This window comes from Cryptomeria japonica, chromosome 8 (genome assembly GCF_030272615.1).
Source record: "Cryptomeria japonica chromosome 8, Sugi_1.0, whole genome shotgun sequence".
NCBI classification, from domain to species: Eukaryota; Viridiplantae; Streptophyta; class Pinopsida; order Cupressales; family Cupressaceae; genus Cryptomeria; species Cryptomeria japonica.
The window spans coordinates 636,336,003-636,356,990 of record NC_081412.1 but is presented as its reverse complement, the minus strand read 5'-3'; the positions used below and the strand labels follow the sequence as shown (position 1 = coordinate 636,356,990).

The window sequence follows — 20,988 nt, the reverse complement described above, 5'->3', positions numbered from 1 at the left end:
CCTAGGGCATAATCAAATATATGAATCTGATTAACATACCTAGGGTTTAAAATAACATGGTATCAGAGCTATAGGTGTCATTAACCTCTGATTTTAGCAAATCAATTGTTGCATATAGCTGTTGTTTGTGTTCAGATTAAAGATGTCAGGTTTGAATGCTGAAGATAGGCTTGAGGGAGCCATTGATTTTGCTGCTTGGAAAGTTCGTATTCTATTGATCCTTGAAGAAAATGATCTACTGAAATTTGTAGAAGAAGAAAGGTTGTCTCCTCCAGAAGATGCTGAAGAGCTGAAACTGTTCAAGAAAGATTCCCTCAAAGCTAGAAGGATCATAATTGAGTCCGTCAAGAATCATCTTGTCACTGTCATATCAAAGTTTGTATCTGTCAGAGAAATGATCAAACACTTGGAAGGGATGTATGAAGTCAACAATCTCAGCAGGGCTCTTGCCGTAAGACAGCAACTTCTTCACATGAAAATGAAAGAAGAAGACTCAATCATAGCCTACTTCATGAAGATCAATGAACTAAAGGACAAGCTAAGCACTCTTGATTGCCAAATCTCAGATAAAGATCTTGTTATGATTGCATTAAATGGCCTACCTGATGAATGGGAACCTTTTATTCGTAGCATTGGTGGAAGAGCCGATCGTCCCAACTTTGAACGTCTTCAATCTGATTGCATCGAAGAGGAATCTCGAATTGAGGTAAGAGGAAAACTCAAGAACTCTCTCAAAGATAATCATGTTCTCTTATCTAAATCTAGGAAAGGTGGTCATTGGAAGAAAGAGAAGAGAAGCAAAGATTTTAGATCCTCCTCCTATGATCCAAGGAAAAAGTCAAGAGATTCCTCCCACATTCATTGCTTTAGATGTGACAAATATGGTCACTATGCCAGAGATTGTTAGAATGAACCAAAGGAAAGGGAAGCCAATTTAAATGAAGTTGCCGAACAAAGTGAAGACTACCTTCTTATCTCTGCTCTTTCCAGCAATGTTCCTACGGACAGCAATACATGGATTCTTGACAGTGGTACCTTCAGACACATCTCAGGATTTCGTGAGCATCTCTCATATCTGATTGAAAAAGACACCAATCTTCATGTAGTAATCGGTGATGATGCTCGATACTCGGTAAAAGGTTCTGGCACTACCTCCTTAAAACTAGATTCTGGTATTTCCTTACAACTCTGTGATATTCTCTTTGTACCTGGTATTAAAAGAAATCTTATTTCCATTTCGGCTTTAGAAGATAAGTTTTCTGAAGGGAAAGTACTCGCTTGGCCTAAGAAATCTAATTTCAAATCTGCTTGTATTATTGGAAATAGATGTGATAGTTTATATAAGCTTGCAGCTAATCCAATTCAAGCTCTCATTCATGAGACCCCTGAATCATGCGAGCTATGGCATAGAAGATTGGGTCATCTTCACTTTCAAGCTCTTCCCACTCTCGGTAAAATGGTCAAAGGTATGCCTAACCTTAGTTTATCTCATGATGATACTTGTAAAGGTTGTGCAATGCATAAGAATGTAAAGAATCCCTTTCATAAAAGCGATAGTAGGGCTAAAGAAAGGTTAGAACTTATTCATTCAGATTTATGTGGTTCTATGTTTGTAGCATCTCCTAGCGGTTTCCTATATTATGTTATCTTCATAGATGATTTCTCTAGGAAAACATGGATCTATTTTCTTAAAACTAAAGAGTCTGAAGAAGTCCTAAACAGATTTAAAGAATTCAAAGCCTTAGTTGAAAATACTACAGGAAATCGAATTAAATGTTTGAGGTCTGACAATGGAGGTGAATACACCTCTGGTAGCTTCTATGACTTTTGTGTTAAAGCAGGAATTAAGAGGGAGTTCTGTGTTCCCTACAACCCTCAACAAAATGGAGTTGCTGAAAGAAAGAACAGGACCATTGTTGAAGCTGCAAGAGCCATGATACATGATCAGGACTTGCAACCTTTTCTATGGGCAGAAGCGTCTAAAACCGCAGTTTATATTCAGAATAGATGTCCTCATCGAGTCCTAAAGGATGTGACACCTGAAGAAGCCTTTTCTGGAATCAAACCAGACATTAGTCACCTAAGAATATTCGGAAGCCTTGTGTATGTTCATGTGCCTAAAGAAAAACGAACCAAGCTGGATCCATCTAACTTTTGAAGAAGATATTGCTTTCAAAAGATCTAAAGGTTCATTAAGCAACTATAATGATATGGTGATGGAAAATCAAGATTCAATTGTTGATGCTAACCCTGAGTTACAGGAGGAGTCTACTGATCTTCCAAATTAGGAAGTTCAGAATGACTCATCAGAACCCATGCAATCTACCGATATTCCTCAGGATATTGTGGTCTGCAAGAAGAGACCACTTTGGGTTAGAAATACGATTCAAGATGCTGAAGGGTTTGCTGCTCCCAGAGGAACTTTCAGAAATAGCAAGAGTGTTCAAAATCACGCCAACTACATTTCTGTGATGTGCAATATAATTGAGTCTGAACCCCACAATATCGAAGAAGCTATGTCCCATCATGCGTGGAAATTAGCCATGGATGAAGAGTATGGGTCTATCATCAAGAATAATGTCTGGGACATTGTACCCAGACCCAAAGGTAAGTCTGTTGTTTCTTCTAAATGGTGGTTTAAAATTAAACATAATGCTGATGGGAGTATTGAAAAATATAAAACTAGATTTGTAGCATGTGGTTTTTCTCAAAAGGAAGGAATAGATTATGAAGAAACCTTTACCCCTATTGCTAGATATACCTCTATTAGGTCTATAATAGCTATTGTTGCAGCCAAAGGTTGGGAGCTGCATCAAATGGACGTTAAGACAACCTTCCTTAATGGTGTCATTGAGGAGGAAGTCTATATTGAGCAACCAGAAGGTTATGTAATCCATAAAAGAGATTCTCATGTTTGCAGGTTGAAGAAAGCCTTATATGGGCTCAAGCAGGCTCCTCGCGCTTGGTATGAAAGAATTGATAAGTACTTACTAAGTTTAGGGTTTTCCAAGAATGATGCTGACGCTAACATTTACTTGAAAGTTTATAATGATGAGATGCTTATTTTAGTTTTGTATGTAGATGATTTATTTCTCATGGGTGAAAATAAATTAATCATGAGATGTAAAAAGGAATTAACTTCAGAATTTGAAATGAAGGATTTAGGTCTAATGCATTACTTCCTAGGGTTAGAAGTATGGCAAAGAGCTAATGAAATCTTTCTAAGTCAGGGAAAATACACTATTGATATTTTGAAAAGATTTAGAATGATAGATTGTAAACCTATGCTTACTCCTATGGAATCTAACTTAAAGAAGTTAAGTGTTTCTGCAGCTAACTCTGATTTTGCAGATCCCTTTGAGTACAGGCAGTTGATTGGCTCCCTGATGTACCTAGTCAATACTAGGCCAGATATCTATTATGCGGTTAATGCTCTCAGTCAGTTCATGAGCTCACCTAAACATGTTCACCTGGTTGCTTCCACACACATTCTAAGATACCTACGTGGCACAATTGGTTATGGGCTGAAGTATTCACTTAATACCCCAATTCTCCTGAAAGGCTACTCAGATTCAGATTGGGCAGGAAGTGTCAAGGACAGGAAAAGCACTTCAGGCATCTGCTTCAATTTGGGCTCCACAGTAATCTCTTGGGCATGCAGAAAGCAATCTTCGGTAGCATTAAGCACTGCAGAAGCTGAGTACATTGCCGCATCTGTTGCATCCAGAGAAGCAGTGTGGCTTCGTAAGCTCCTTGTTGGTTTATTTGGTCAAGCCAATGATCCCACCACCATTCATTGTGATAATCAAAGCTATATAAAGATGTCAGTAAATCCTGTATTTCATGATCGGTCCAAACATGTGGAAACACACTATCATTACATTGCAGAGAGGCGCCATTCATCTAAAGTACATTAGCACAGATGAACAGATTGCTGACATCCTCACCAAACCTTTATCTAGAGTGAAGTTCGAGTACTTTAGAGATAGACTTGGTGTCATGGAAAATGGAATCCTGATTGAGAGGGAGCTTCAATCTCAGTGACTATGTGTAGCACTTTGAATCATTCCTTGTGTATGTGCAAGAATGAATTTCATCCAATCTATGCTTGTGTGCTAGATGGATAATTGTAATAATGTAAAGACCCACTGGTGTATTACACTTCCTATGCTTGTGTGCTAGAACCATCCTATGCTTGTGTGCTAGGTGGAAGATGTAATTCTATGCTTGTGTGCTAGATCCATTCTATGCTTGTGTGCTAGATGGAACTTAAAGGTTCAAATTATGTATTCTCCTCCTCCCTAGTTAAGAGGGAGTGTTAATTGTAACTAGGGATATAGGGGTTCGGATTGCCTTAAGGCAACATCCGAACCCCATTTTAGGACCGGGTCCTATCCTAGGGTGACGTGACCCTATTCAATGCCACGCTAAACTCACACCATTTAATATTGGCGTCAAAATCCAAGGAGGCCGACTTGCATTTGAAAGAATAAATGATGCATATAAGTAAATGAAAATTTGCAAGTCAATAATCAATCAAGTTCAATAATATACAAGGCGATTTAGCTCTGCTGTGCGAAGTCTTAAGAAGGGTGCGAACTTAAGGAAGATTGAGAACTTGTTCAGCTTGGTGCGAAATTGTCCAAGAGGACATAGTGGATCTTGATGCAAGCCTTTGAAGTATACAAGGAACAGATCTGATATGTGCAGATCAGATTCGAGCTAAGTATTGTACTTATGTTTAGAGGAGAATATATAATCTGACCTATGGGTTTTTCATGCTAGGTTTTTCCTCCTTGGAGGTTTTCCCAGGGTATGCTTGTTTGTCTGCTGTTCCATTTCTGATTTATTTTGGCTTATTAAATAATGTAAATCTGAATACAATCTAGGGCACAATTAATCTTTGCTGGTTTACTAAAATACTGCAAATCTGATTACAATCTAGGGCACAATTAATCTATGTTGGTTTACTAAAATACTGCAAATCTGATTACAACCTAGGGCATAATCAAATATATGAATCTGATTAACATACCTAGGGTTTAAAATAACATATTCAAGTTGCGTTAATGTATTGGGTATTTGGATGAATGTTCATGATTTGAAAACCTTTCATTTCCCTTGGAAGATTGCATCAGTTTTGTGTAGTTGTTGGCAGCACAGTGAAGCAAAGCTCAGTTTAAGGAATGGGTCCATCCAAGCGTGATCCAATGCTATCATTGATCTTAGGAGTAGATTAGATTTCTCTAAACCCCCAATCCCTTTTGTCTTTTTTTTTCAAATCAAGTAAGTCTTCATGTTCTAGCAACATTCATGTTCAACATAAGTCCCCCTTGTGATTCCAGAAAGATCACATCATATATCAATGAGTCTATCCACATATAAAGTCAAGACCTGACTATTGGAACCTTGGAGTCGTCTTGTTTGATCACATTGTTTAGCATCCAAGAGGTCTTTGTTCAAAAGAGGATAGAATACTTATTATTTTATTCAGTGTTGCATGATGTCATAAAAAACAGATCAACACTATGGACTATGGCACTTGAAATAAACACAGAAACAAAAAAAATGCCATGATTGAGTTTTCTAGGAAGAGGGGTTGGAACATCTTGCCGTGTTTGATAATTCCAAGAGTCAGTTTCTATGGTCTTAGAGGTTAATTCTGGTTTGAGGAGTATCGTATGGATCAAACATGACATTGGACATCTAGGTATGCATGATCATAATCTACTTCGATTTCCTTAATGGAAAATATTTGCTTCTTGTAGCATGTATTTTTATGAAGCGTATATATTACTTGCTTCTTGTGGAATGGGTTCATGACAGGGAAATCATTCTTGATTATGGCTTGTTATGGAGCACTTGTATTGGAATTTCTTGATTCACGGTTTGACACTCTACATTGAGTATGGTAGCTTCAGAGTTGCTGGAGCATTGCTTATCTTTGCATGTGTAGGTTATCTATTGACCTGTGGCTGAACATCCTTTACATATTATGTTGATCCCATCTTTGCTTTGGAGATTTGGCTCTTAGCTCTTGGGTAAGCAGCCTGGCAGATTATGTTGATTCCATCTTTGCTGTCACAAATTCTGATTCTCAGAGAATTGATTCCAATTTGCTGTCCATGGACAGTAATATGTAGAGCTTGTAATTTGACCATGTTTTTTTTTTGCTTCCTCCTGCTATATATGTTTGTGATTAACTATTGTTGGAAGTTGAATTTCAAAAGAACTCCAAAGATTATTACCAATCAAAGACACCTAGTCTTTCTGAGCTGGGCTTGCATTTGACCATGTAGACTTAAGAGTTTTTAGGACCCAGTTCTCTTTTTTGCCTGCCCCTTGCTGGAGGTAGTAGGAATCTTGGCTAAACCTAGATGTGTTGCCGGGAATAATCATTATGTCATGTGGTCATATTATGTTTATGTTGTTGTCGGTAATAATGAGTTACGGCAGTCAGTTAGTTAGTCGTCCCGAAGGGCAATTGGACGCGACGGTTGGTCGCACCCCTTCGGGTATTATATATTTCATACCTTCCCTTCGTAGTGGCATCATCATAGTCGTATCTGGGTGTAATGTTACAAGCACTTGATGTACATGGACTATTGAATTTATACAGAAACTGGTTCTTTAATATATTTCCATTATGTTCTGTGCATTTACTTTCTGCGTTTAATTGTTTACCATATGTGGCAAACATTTGGCGCCGTTGCCTAGACATACTTGGGAAAGGAAGGAGCGGATGGCGTACGGACACGATGGGCCTAACCGTCAGTGAGATTAACCGAGAGGCCGATGATGCACAAACGGAACTCTACGAGGGAGAAGACACTGCAACGAGGGAATTCTCGATCCTGCTTCAGGTGGCAATCGAGACCTACATTCGAAGGGAGGCCACGGAGGTTGACGTCCCAACAAGTGCAGTGTGGACCGCACTGGAAGTTAGCCCCGCAGCGAATCGGTTGATGAACCACCTCCCTCGGTTGCTTGCATAGGCATCATTGGCATAGTGAACCCGCTTGGAGGAGATTGCTCGTGAGGAGCGACGCCAACAGGTCCTCCGACAGTATGAAGAAAACAGTCGTCGATGGGAAGCAGAGCGTGATGGCATGAGGCCAAGGGGAAATTGAACCCCGTAACAATCCCGACACAATGTTGACATAAATTGTGGTCGAAAGGGAAAATAATAAAAGTTTTTTTTGTGTACATGGCGTGTGCTTGCTATGTACGGAAGTGATTTATGCCCAATATACTAAATAAGGACAAAAATAAAAAGATACAAAGTGACGAATGGGAAGTGGCACAAAGAGCGTTGAATCTCAGACAACAAATAGAACGAAGGCGTAGGCTAAGGCAGCTTGCCGAGGGACGACCGACCGAGGGGTTGCTCGAAGGGAACCCAGGAGGTGTCATAGAGGTTGCGGAGGCAGAGATAGACGAAGAGAATTACACTCTCTACATTGTCGTAGGGTTGCCCGAAGGGAACCTAGGAGTCACGGAGGGTGCCGAAAGAGAACCCTACAGTTCGTCAGAATACCACCGTAGGGTAAGGAGTCGTGAAGAGTTGGCGGAACAAACAAGGCGAAGTCTAAACTTGATCGACACTACCAGAGACCTAAAGAACTTGTCCATTTCGGAGGACAACCAGAGGGAGACGACCGAAGGTGACGGTACGGCCGACGGTGCCGGGGGAGCACAAGGGTACGGTACGGGAGGCAATTTGTTCGGTTCGGGGTCAACAATCTTCTCTGAAGGACCCATGAGTGGAGGGTCAGGTGCAAGAGGCAGAGGCAGAGGATCACCAGGTACAAGCACACAAGGCACCAGAGGAGTGAGACCCAGTGGTGGGATGGCAAGTAAGCAGAAGTTGCCGAAGTTCAACATCGACGGGAAGGAAGATCCCGTCCGCCATTGCCGCACTTGCGAAACCATATGGTCAGCGAACGGTGTTACCGTTCAGGACGAATGGGTAACACAATTTCCAGCAACCTTAGGGGGAGTGGCCATCGACTGGTACTCCGATACGGATAAGACCAAAGTCGGCACATGGCCCAACTTGAAGAAGGAGTTCGAGATAGAGTTTCGCCTCCTCAAAGACGACAATGAAATAGTAGCGGAAATTTATGGCACAAAGCAAAACAAGAACAAGACGGTCCGAGCCTATAGTCGGCGGCTCAAGGAATTGTTGGGGAAAATGGAGTTAACCAATGGATGGGTTGAAAAAGAGATGGTTCGTGGAGGGATTGAAACACTCCATCCGGAAGAAGATGAAAATTGTTCCACCAACCTCGTACGACGATGCATATAATAGAGCGATCGATCTTGAGAGCGAGACCAAGACATCCAAGAAGAAAAAGAAAAATAGCTCGTCCGAGGATGATGACTCTCCGAGGGAAGCAACAGTGATGGCGAGTCCGGCAAAAAGGTGCAAGCCCTACAGAAGAACATGCCGAGGATGATGAAAGAGATGACGGTTATGAAGGGAGGTCCGAGCAAGACCGACGAAGGGGAGCTTTGGTGCACTGAATGTAAGACGGACGGCCACACAAAAGGCTCCTGCCCAAAGAAGGCCTATTGTGATATATGCCAGTTGATGGGGCATCCCACCATGGAATGCCTCTACAACATGAAAACACGAAATCAACAAGTATTGCTTACGCAGGAACAACCAACTACATCAGGCGGTATTGATAGCTCCCAGGCGAACGACGATGCAACATTGGGAGGCTACTGAGATAACCGGTGGGGAGGACGAAACAACAATAACAACACAAGGAGCCGGATCCAATACGACTCCAAAGGCCGACCAATGATACAATGCAGAGCGTGCAGCCAGTGGGGGCACTTTGCCCGAGACTGTCCGAAGGGAGAGGCCACACAATATTTGTGCAAATGGTGCAGACCGAGAGACCACGAAGACGCCACCTGCCCGAAGTCCGGCGTCAACTTGCTCAATATCAAGGAAACCAAAGAAGAGGAAGTGCTGGCCGTAACCCGCGCCCAAGTCAGACAAGCAACGTGCCCGGACTCGGCGACGGAGAAGCGAAGGGTACGGGAAGCACAGGAAGAAATTGAGAAAGAGATACGAGAAAGGGCGAAGGCGAAGGGTACGATGGGTACTTCCAGCCGACCGGAGGTGGAGGCTATACTAAATCAAATTTTAAAACTTGAGGTGCCTGTGAAGGTACACAACCTCATCCAGATGATGCCTCAATTACGAACGACGTTGTTGAATAATCTCTCCCAACCACGCACCAATACCAACCACCGCACAGATGTTCCTGGGGGCTTTGCAATAGACCCCATGCTGGTGGCAGTTAACACTGGAAGGAACCCGACCATTGTAGAGATGGGTATCCTTGGCACCATTCTAACCGATACCATCGTCGATGGTGGATCAGGAGTGAATGTTCTTCCAGAAGAAACCTGGCGGAAGCTGGGGAAGCTGACGCTGTGGCCATCTACATTCAATCTGCTGGGAGCAGATCAACATGGAATCAAACCCATCAGGACATCGATGGGCCAGCAAGTTACCATTGGGACGCAACCCTTCATACTGGACTTCGTGGTAATCCCACTAAAGAAAAAAGGGTATGATGCGATCTTAGGGAGAGGGTGGTTGGTGGCAGCCAAGGCCACCCACAACTGGAAGAAGAACACTTTGTCTATGGAGAATGGAGGAAGGAAGTTTATCATAGACCTTGGGACGCAGTTGGTTAGTGAGGAACTAGCATCATCTTTGGAATCGGAGGGTGAAGGAGAAGGCGACCTGAGGGACGAAGGACGAGGTTGTAGGGAGCCCAACGACGAAGGGATTCTCAAACTAGGAGAGTACTCCGAGGATGAGACGGGGTCATTGAACGGGCTCTTCCATTGGCAGATGGAGGATTACGAAATGTTCCAGAGCTATAGGCTCGAAGTAGAGGAACCAAAGCAAGTAACAGAGGAGGTGTATCTGCCGGAATACAGAGAATATTGGAAGGGAGACGCCCCAAACCTTGATGATGTAGATAATCCCAAGATCATTCGTGTCGGCAACGATTGGAACCTTGTGTGGAAGGCCACAGCCTTCAAAATCTTTATTATTCTTCTTCTTATGTACGGGAAGGAGACCGTGGTTCCTGTAGAATTTATGGTTCCAGGTCTTCGGATGGCCATTGAAAATAGACTTGCCACCAATGGGTCCAAATTGAAACCCTACCATGAGAAGCGCGCAGGGGACCCGAGAGGACACCGTACGGTGCACCACCGTGCGGTGAGGCTCCGTGCGGTGGGGTCTCATGCGGTGGGACACCGTACGACGCACCATCGTGCGGTGGGGCACTGTACGGTGCGCCACCGTCGACGGAGGTCATTGGTCTAGGGCGGAACTCGGTGGGTATTCATCCACCGTATGACCTTCCCAGCCAGCGTATGGGAGACCAATCACCGTACAACACCAAGCTTCGGGTGACCCTAGTCGCCGTACGGCTCAGCCACCGTACGGGTTCACTCCATCGTCCGATAGATAACCTCTGTACGGGCTCGAGACATTACAGTCCGTAGGCCTGAAGGAGCACGGCGGTGGCGGTTTAAAAGAGGGGGAAAGAGAGAAAACAAACAGACAGAGTTTGACGGAAGGCATTGCAAGAATGCGAAGTCGTACGACACTAGAGAGTTATTCAGTTCAGTTATCAGCCTTTGGGGAGTGTGATGGAGGATTTGAGGCGTCTCCTAGCCTTTGTGCTTGAAGGTTGTGGCCACTTCTAGGCATGCATGGTACGCGCTTTGAGGAACTCGGAGTATGTCTCGGCTGGACGTGAGGTTGCCTTGGTGGATGCACAGAGGGCTCGGGAGGAGCTAACCACCAGGTTGGAGGCACTAGTAGCGGGAGACTAAGCTCAGCATACCCAAGAGTTGGATGTCGAGAGGGCAGCACGGGTGGCTATCGAGGACAAATTGGCTAGGGAGACAATATCATTTGAGTAGTAGTTGGTGGAGGCTGAGACTAAAAAGCATGTCTTGCAGACAAGTTTGGTTTAGGCACAGGAGGACTGTGATGTCAAGGAAAAAAAAAGAACTCCTTGCGGAAGTAATAATGGTGACATCCGCACTTGAGCATCGGATGGTAGCAGAAAAGGGTTTTCTGGCGAGGACACAACAAGTGTATAAGTTCCGGGCTCCACTGGCGTCAACAGTTCCTACAGTTCATCTCTATTTTGTATTAAGTCGTCCGGAGACGACTTCTTTTCTTGGGGGGGATGATGTTGCCGGGAATAATCATTATGTCATGTTGTCATATTATGTTTATGTTGTCGTCGGTAATAATGAGTTACGATAGTCAGTTAGTCGTCCCGAAGGGCAATTGGACGCGACGGTTGGTCGCACCCCTTCGGGTATTATATATTGCATACCTTCCCTTCGTAGTGGCATCATCATAGTTGTATCTGGGTGTAATGTTATAAGCACTTGATGTACATGGACTGTTGAATTTATACAGAAACTGGTTCTTTAATATATTTCCATTATGTTCTGTGCATTTACTTTCTGCGTTTAGTTGTTTACCGTATGTGGCAAACAAGATGGAGCATCAATTAGAAACTAGATTAGGTTCTAAAGGTTCAACTGATTAAAATTTAAATACAGTTGTAAGCTGACACACAACAAAACTCCTGATATTATTGTTGCATGTAGACAGCTACTTGTACTGTTCTATTCAAGCTTTGAAATATAGATATATGACATTCAGCAAGTTATAATGCACTTCCTCTTCCTACTTCCATATACTTAGTGTGAACAGTAAATGGTATGTTCTTTATAACAGATTGATATAGTAAGTCATTATTCAAAATCAAATGTAGACATTAGCATTTTCTTGAGCTTGGGTTGGATGAATGCGTGGACAGTTATGTCAGATGTTAAACATGTATTGATTGTATTGTCATGCAGGGTATCTACTATTATTTTTATCAGATCTTTCGAAGCAAGGCAGAGAAAATTGCTCTTGACCGAAGAAAAAATGGTAAAGGTGATGGTTCAGTTGGAATGCTTTCTTCTCTTCTTGTTGCAGCATTTTCTGGGTGCGTATTTCAATTTCCATAGCTATAGGGTATGGTGCCCAATACATGGATTTAAAATTTTTGATTATAATTGTTATTGTCATTATAGGTTTAAATGTGGAAAAATCAATAGATTTATTAAACTGTTTTCCTTTATAGGTGTTTGAACGTATTGTTTACAAATCCAATATGGGTTGTTGTCACACGCATGCAGGTAGGGAATGGGAATTTGTTCTGTTTTAATCTGTTATCCTCATAAAGTTTGTTTATATCTCATAATGCATGCAATTTTTTAATGGTTAAAAATTAAAATGTTAATTTTTTTTGTCCTTGCATTTGTTATATTTTGTTTTGTAATCCTTACAGACACATTCAAAAGTTCAAAAGAGACATTTGCATGCGAAGGATGATAATTCTACTCATCTGATTACTGAGCTTCCTGCAACTTCTACAACTGATATATTTGTCCCACAGTTGACAGAAGTTCATCATTTTGGAACAGCACATGTGGTATCAATCTTCTTTTTTATTTAGCATATGTATAATGATTTAAGTAGATAAAACGAGGGGAACATATGCCCATCCCCCATTTCTTGGTTGTCTTATAGATAGACTAACCATTGTCGACTTATAGTTAGCTATCACGATAATGCTATAATTCTTTACTCAATGGTCTTTTTATTATGTTTACCCTTAAGGTGTATAGGTTAGATTTAATAGTTGGCTATATCCACTATAGGTCCAAATATGCCTAGGATATGTCTTAAGATATTTTAGTTTAGCTGATCTTTATGGATTAGAGCTAAGTTGCTAGTATGGGTATGGGGATTATGGTTTGCTAGCATATTTCTTCCCTGGTTTGGTATGGCTGTACTTTGTAGTATATAATTATATAACCCATAGTTTACCAAAAGAAGAGAAAATAAAAGAATTGAACACACAGTTAATAGTGATAAAGATAATTAATAATTCAATATCAAATATCAAATCAATTCAAATTAAAATCAATAATCTTCATCTTTCTTCCTTGAGAACATCACAGTCATCTTTCATTAGAGTCACTAGCAACCACAATGCCACTCCAACGAGTTACATACTACGAAGGAGCCTCTTCACTCTTTAAATAGACTATCTCAAGCTGTGCAATAGATGCTTTCAAGTTAGAACATTCAGGGGTTACATTTTAATTCCTTTTTTAATCTTCTTTGTTGTTGGCTTGCTTATGCGACAATAGATGCACGTTGAAATGCACATGGACCAAATCTTCTACTTTTTTTGTAGCCAACTGGTTGCATTTAACAAAGCGGATAATGTATGTACTCCAGTTCTGTTCGGTTGAAGAAGAATTTGCAACTCGTTGAAATTGGAAAGTCAGTACAACATTTGTAATTATAAAATATAATATATAATTGCAAAATAACAGTAAGAATGTTAAATAATAAAAAACTTTTACCTATTATAGAACCTTGATTGCAAGAGGCAACTACATAGAAATTTGCTCATTGAGCCCATTGAGGTATGACCATTTTAGAGTGCATTCTTGCACTTATCTTGAAGAATGCTAACATAGTGATTCTTTGACATTATGAAATTTCCAAACTCATCCACAACAATATCCCCCACATTTAGATATAGAAAGATTCTTTGAAATTTAGGCCTTAAACCAATCAACAACTTTTATGTTATGATATGGTGCCACTATCTATTGCAAGCAAAGTATCTTCATGTGGTAATATTTGGTAGACAATACAAGCGTATGGTCATCTTGTTCCAACAATCAATAATGGCTCTTTGCAAGGGTATGGTAATATTGTTCTAACAATCAACAATTGTTCTTTGCAGCCTTTTGGAAAATGTTTTTGTGGGATATTTCTCCTTTGGTTGCTATTATGTGCTGTGTTTTTCAATTATGGAGTCCATGCCATGATATATTTCTCCGCTGAGCTGTGTATTAGCAAACTTGATAATTCTCATAATGGGCTTGGTGAAACTCAAGATATAATCGATACAAGCCCCCTATCATTATTTAGGATTAGTGATTTGACCCTTTGGGCCCTCTTTATTTAAATATCTCCACACTCTCCAAAGGTTGCTAATTACCATGGTGCTAAATACTTTTCACACCTTCATGACTTTTGTCAAGATGATTGTGTGATGTAAATTGAGTCCCAACAACCTAATATTGTGACAAAAAGATCAAATTAAAAGTTAAAAAGTAAATGATGTCATTTAGTTAAAAAATTTATTTGAAACATAAGGTAAATTAAAAAAAATATGGAGCTTTCTTAAACTTATCTTCAACATGGAGAAGCACCTGAATATGGCTTGTGATGTATGATGGTTTGCCACAAACATATGAATCTCCTCATCCTTGGTGTACATTTATTTCACACTCACTCTGTCTTTGAGCTAATCTTCTACATGACCAAGTCGAGGGAGTGGATGATGCATGGTGTTAAAAAAAAGGTACTTGTATGTTACCTTGACCAATAAACATAGGAACTAGGAATCTTGTGAAATGTTCTGTCACGTCTTTGCAATCCTTCACCACTCAAAAGACCATCTACCTTTCTTCATGAAAAAATATTTTGGCCAAGCTAGAATGAAAGATGGGCTGTGTTTTTTGTTTGTGTTATGTTTTAAGGAATGCATTTAAACTTAGTTGTTTTAAATTTTTTGTTAGGGGTTTTTGATTTAAAAAGGTTTTCTATTTTTTTATTTTAAAAAGTTGGTTTTCTGCAGCTCTTTGTCTGTAGAGACCCGAGGGTAGTTCACCCAGGGTGCTTGTAGTGTCCCGTTCTAGGATTTCCTTATTTTTGCTTTAAATAAATATCCCACTCACAATAGGGCTTGCAAACATGATTTTCTCCTTATACTATAATTTTGATATATTTTTAAAATTTATAATATTATTTGAAAATAGAAAACTTAGTTTGAATATCTGCTGTAATTCTTCCTTAGTTTGAATATCTGCTGTAGAAAACATAGTTCGAGTATAGCTTGCAGCTCTTTCCTTTGTACAAATGTCTAGAGATTTCTTGCTAAAGTTAGGGGTTTTCGTCCACTAGCTAGTTGAAGACATTAAGGGTTTCCGTCCTTGAATTTCTGATCTATTAGGGCTTTTGTCCTCAAGATTGCGAATCATTGATTCATACTCCATGAAGGAAAAATGAATATATCTGATAAATTGCTTCTCTTTCTCCTTGATTTCTCTTCTTGTATACTTTATGCAATGGATTTCAGAATTTGGGCAGAGCAAACAAAAGCAGGGAGAATTTTACACACAGAATAATAGGTTTCTTTTCTTCGTTACTTTTCGTTCAATACATTTACTTATTTATAGGATTTGTATATCCTATATTATAGGAAACTACCTATAACAACCTGCTAAAGGTATGAAATGTTTTAACAACTTATAATACAAACAAATAAATCCCAACCAATTTAACAAATAATTATTATATGACACACTGGCCTACGGGAATGATGTAATATTCCCAACTTTATCCCTTGAACCTTCATGAGCCTTTTGACCATTGTTAAGTCTAGCCTTTATTTAATTTCAATTTTATAATATTAATTATCTTTCCTTAAGGGAATCATAAGGTAAAGAAAAGAACTGCTGTAGAAAATAAAAAGGTGTTTAAGGAGGGGGCATTATAGTGCTGCCTGGACGACTTGGGTATGCTACAGGTAGGCCTTTGGTATACCTGGGCCATACCTGGGATGCACCTGAACCTGAACCCATCTGCTACGGGTATGGGGGCCTGCTGGGGGCATACTCACCAACTTAGGATTGGAGTTTTCCTTTTGGCTCGATTATATTCTTAGACTATTTTGACAAATATGATTCAAAATAGAATCGTACATTTATAATAGAAATTTGAAAAATCTCAAATGAGTTATTTTCAATAAATACTGTTTATGATTTGTATGCAATTCTATATTGAGTGGAATTGCATTTATTTTTTAGGTACAAGAGGTTTATGATGAAGCAGGACTTATGGGATTCTGGAAAGGAGTTATGCCAACTCTTATAATGGTCAGTGCAGAATTGTTTTAGTATACAACAATGGCTTCTTACTAACGGGCTTCCAGATATGTTTTGTGTGACCATCTGAAAAAAAGGGTTGTACAATGAAGTCTCTTTTTAATGCCTGAACAGGTGAGTAATCCATCCATTCAGTTTATGCTTTATGAGACTTTATTAAAACGCCTTAGAGCCAAACGTGCCCTGAACAAGCCAGGCCTCCAGAGCATAAGTGCCGTAGAGGTAATAATTTTCTTTTTACTGATTATATGCATGTATTCTTCGGGAAATAGTATTTACCAATTAGCTTAATATATGATGATACAAAGCCTATACGTTCACAAATTCTTGTTACATTCAAGTAGATTTTCTTACTTGGAGCACTCGCGAAACTTGGTGCGACTGTCACAACATATCCTCTATTGGTTGTTAAGGTAAGTGTTTTGTCTTTATTGGCTTGAACAACATTGCAATTATGTGGCATTTGATACATGTTCCCAATACTCTCTTACATGCATCTCTTTTGCAGTCAAGGCTTCAGGCAAAACAGCAAACCGGTAGTGATAATGCACATCAATATACAGGTTTGCATTTATCACCTCCTTTTGTTTCTGTTCCAACTTTTGAACATATATACATTTTAATTGAAGGATTATATGAACGGGGAAAATGATAAAGTTGGTCACATCGTATATTCTGAGTGCTTAGACTATCATGCCAGGTACTTTGGATGCCATTGCAAAGGTGATTCACCATGAAGGGTTGTCTGTGCTTTATAAGGGCATGAGCACAAAGATAGTGCAGAGTGTACTTGCAGCTGCAATACTTTTTATGATTAAAGAGGAGCTAGTAGAGGCTATTCGTAAAATGGTATCAAGGAACCAAAAATTGATTAAATAGGGAAGAATCCGACCCTATTTGGTTATTTATTTGAATCAGATTTGCAAAATGAAAAAAATCTTTTTAACATTTAGTGTGGATAACATGTCTGCTTTCCACATTTAAACCATAATTTGTTGAATATGGTGTCAAGCGGTAGTCTATTGGATGAAAGGTTCTGGTTTATTTAACCATTTAAAAATGTACATGGCATTATTTGCTCTTGCAGCAGAACGAATAAACGTTTTTAACATTTTGTATATCATACAATAATACATGTCTCCTTAGCCTCTCGCTAATTAAATTAAAGTTGTTCTGTATCATTTAAAGCTGATTTAATTATTTATGTTTGTCCTTCCATACTAATTACTACTTACAACTAGTATGAGATCTGTGATTCCTCATCAATTTTTCCTCTAATCATGGGTGAGATAGCTTACTAGCAATTGTTAAAAACATCTATGCAGTTGATATTTTTTACAATATTTACACCTCCGGAAACGTTCTCTTATAATTGCTTCGATGCCAATATTTTGCTTTTTCCTTTTGTACGCAGCTTTCTACATACTGCCTATACTTTTATAATTCCCAGTTGATAGAACTACCTCGAGTGAATGCTGATTTCCTTATACTTAAGAACAGCCTTATGCGCTTCTAAGATTATCATCTAACAAAGTTCATTTTTCTAAAATAACAAAGAAGCCCATTATTTTCGAGTACACCGTATTTCAAGTCTTCTGTACCTCACTTTAGTGTAAATATCACTTCTGCAGAGATTGGCTAAAATATGTCATGTAAATTCATTTGCAACATTCTAATTTTTAACTGTATAAATCAGAATAGATTTGTTTGTGGCTTGATCTACAGCAATTCCATCTTGAAAATAAAATGCACTAAATAACATATATCCTTGGTAAGAGATGCCAATTTTTCATTGCAGCCTCATTTGCTTGTCCACGGTTTGACAAAGAAACTCAAGGATCATCAATATTTTTCAAGATTATAGGCGCACTCAAGTGAATGCTTTCAGCCTAACTGGTCTACTGTTAATTATTTGTTAAGATCGTCATCATGACATGCAATGCTTGTTGGAATAGTAATTTCTCTCACATTGCAAGAACTGCAGTTTTGCAAATTTCATATAGAAACTTTAGAAATATAATTTTTTAATTGGAGTAATGCATGTGGCTATCGTTAGTTTTAAAATGAGCAGAGAAGAATTAGTAATGTCCCTACTAATTAGGGATCACTGTCCTGCAAAACAAATTGTTAGAATACAACATATACATCAATTTGTTTCTAAAATCAACTTGCAAATTAATTTAAGATTACTTAATTAACACTAATCACAATTCTTATCTATAAAAAGGATACGAATGTCATACAAAGTATGTCCTTAGGCGCCAGTGAGGCTCGCCTTCTTGGAACACCTCTTGGTTCCAAGCCATCCAAGAAAACGAAGGTGAATTCGATTCCTGTCTTACATCCAAGCCATCTAAGAACCAAGGTTTTAATTTGATTCCCGTCTTGAGTGTAATTTCTTATACCCAAGCTACTCAAGAAATCGAAGGTTAATTCGATCCCTGTCTTGAGTGTAATTTCTTACACCCAAGCCATCCAAGGTAGACCATAAGTCAATTCCTTGCTTTGGGTGATGTACCTCATTACCCAAGTCCATTAGAAGGGACCGGCTAGATCCGTCTCTTCTTAGATGATCTTGTCAACCAAGCCATTCATATATGCATATAGACCATCAGTATATATATACTGCCTTTCAGGGATTATCATAATCCCTCCATTAAGCTAAGGGAGTTTTCCCCCTATGGCCTTCATCATTCAATCACATTTATATTGCATTTGACAATTTAGTACTATTTTCCCATTTCACAATCCACATTTTTACTTTAACATATATTCTTGACTACTCATTAATATTTATTTGTTAACCTATATATATATATATATATCAAAATATGCTTTACCATTATTCACATATGTATTAGATTTTCATTAATTCCATTCATCACATCTGTATTAATAAATTCATTCCTCAATGTGTAAATTAAGATATTAATTACTTGTATTCATTAGTATGTACATATTAACTATCTATGTTCATCGATATATATATATAGTAATGAACCTTAACATATTAATTAATGATATTCATTAATAAATAAAGTAAATAGCACTAACGTATTAATTGCCTATGTCCATTGGTATATTTAGTAATGTGCAGCAACGTATTAACTACTATATATTCATTGGTAAATAAACAATACTATATCCTTACTTGACTGTTCGCAGCAAAGGTTCTGCTTTGTGGTTTGTTTATTTAGTCTTATTTGCTTTTGCTTATTTCGTTTCATTTAGTTTTTTTTTAAAAAGAATTATTAAATATTAAATAATTCACTTTTGTCATATTTAAATGTATTAAATATTGATTGAAATTTATTATATATTAAATATATTTTATTAATTTAATCATTTATTCATTTGGAACTTATTTAATTAATCTATAAATATATTGACATTATGTAAATATTTTTACATTGTGTGATACCTTAGGCGTTCTCACAAGAACATAAGATAAACACAAAATAGCAAAAAAGAAAATCAAACAACAAGAAAAGACATGAGACACAAGATTTAACGTGGTTCACCACTAAGTGGCTACATCCACCAGAAACGCAGGGAATTATCTTATTAACCAAATATCCAATACTACAATCATACATGATTGCATTCGGTCATTTATAGAGACATCTCAGATATGAAATGAAGAGTTTTTTGGGAAAGACAAACAACCATGTGACTGTTGGGCTTCATATACCCAACAATCTCCCTCGTGAAGTCCAACCGGCACAACCATGCATAACGACATCCCTGCTTCCATTTTCAAAATTCACATTACAACCAACCTGTTAGATTTTAGCTTCACGATCTTTTGCCTGCATACACGTTGGATTAATCTTCTCCAAAGCACGTCAGATTGAATAAAACCTAACCACTGAACCATGACATTACGATTAACTCGTGCAGTTGATATATCCAAAACATTGAAAAGATCATTAACTGGTTCTAAATTGAACCTTTCATCCTGAAATGAATCCTTAAGATCATCGGTGCTCCCTCGTGACAAAACATCGTCGTTTGGAATTCCATCTGCCTTTGCCAACTCCACACTATCGTTAGCACCTTCTGAAGCTTCAATTACAAGGTTTGAAGGTTTGGAAGAGAAGTGTGCAATCAATGCATTCCATTCTGGCTCCACTTCTGCAATCTTCATCAATAAATCATCGCTTCTGCAATCTGCCTCATTTTCTTCAGGGTCATCCTCATTCGCTAGATTCGAGACTACATCCTCCTCACCTCGGGAGGAATCCTCCTCATCTTGGAAGGGAAAAAAGCCAGTCTCTTCTTTTTCAAACAGAGAATACAACAAACCCTCTTCTTCTTCAGCCGAAGTCTCCTCTTTCCAGCCATCCCACCAATGATATTTGGTTTCAACTTCCACTTGGACATCACTCTCTACTGAGTGTAGAGTGCCAAGAAATTTTTCGATGACTGATTCAGCTTCATTATCTGATTCGGCCTCATCATCTGAAACTTCAACCTGTTTGTCAATAACATAAAAGCACCCAACTCCGAGATTAAACACAAAGTAAGGGCACCCATATCCAGGATCAACTATCCTATCAGATCCCATCTATTCTCAACATTTGACCGTGGCTCTGATACCAATTGTTAGTTTTAAAATGAGCAGATAAGAACATAAGATAAACACAAAATAACAGAAAATAAAATCAAACAACAAGAAAAGACACGAGACACAAGATTTAACGTGGTTCACCACTAAGTGGCTATGTCCACCAGAAACACAGAGAATTATCTTATTAACCAAATCTTCAATACTACAATCATACATGATTGCACTTAGTCATTTATAGAGATATCTCAGATATGAAATGAAGAGTCTTCTGGGGAAGACAAAACATCCATGTGACTGTTGGGCTTCATATACCCAACAACTATTTCTAT

General features: G+C 38.9%; 1 protein-coding gene across 2 annotated transcripts in view; it reads left to right on the top strand.

Moving 5' to 3' along the window:
- The window catches only part of LOC131036891 (peroxisomal nicotinamide adenine dinucleotide carrier), a 54,212-nt gene extending 36,956 nt beyond the window's left edge, over positions 1-17,256 (top strand). The window contains exons 4-11 of one of the 2 annotated variants that reach the window (XM_057968903.2): positions 11,929-12,059; positions 12,198-12,252; positions 12,405-12,548; positions 16,012-16,080; positions 16,204-16,311; positions 16,434-16,502; positions 16,598-16,652; positions 16,790-17,256. In XM_057968903.2, coding sequence (XP_057824886.2) covers positions 11,929-12,059; positions 12,198-12,252; positions 12,405-12,548; positions 16,012-16,080; positions 16,204-16,311; positions 16,434-16,502; positions 16,598-16,652; positions 16,790-16,968 — 810 coding nt within the window. In that variant the 3' untranslated portion in view covers positions 16,969-17,256. The remainder of the gene's footprint in view (positions 1-11,928; positions 12,060-12,197; positions 12,253-12,404; positions 12,549-16,011; positions 16,081-16,203; positions 16,312-16,433; positions 16,503-16,597; positions 16,653-16,789) is intronic. The other variant, XM_057968904.2, reaches the window with a different exon arrangement.
- Positions 17,257-20,988: the final 3,732 nt, after the last annotated feature.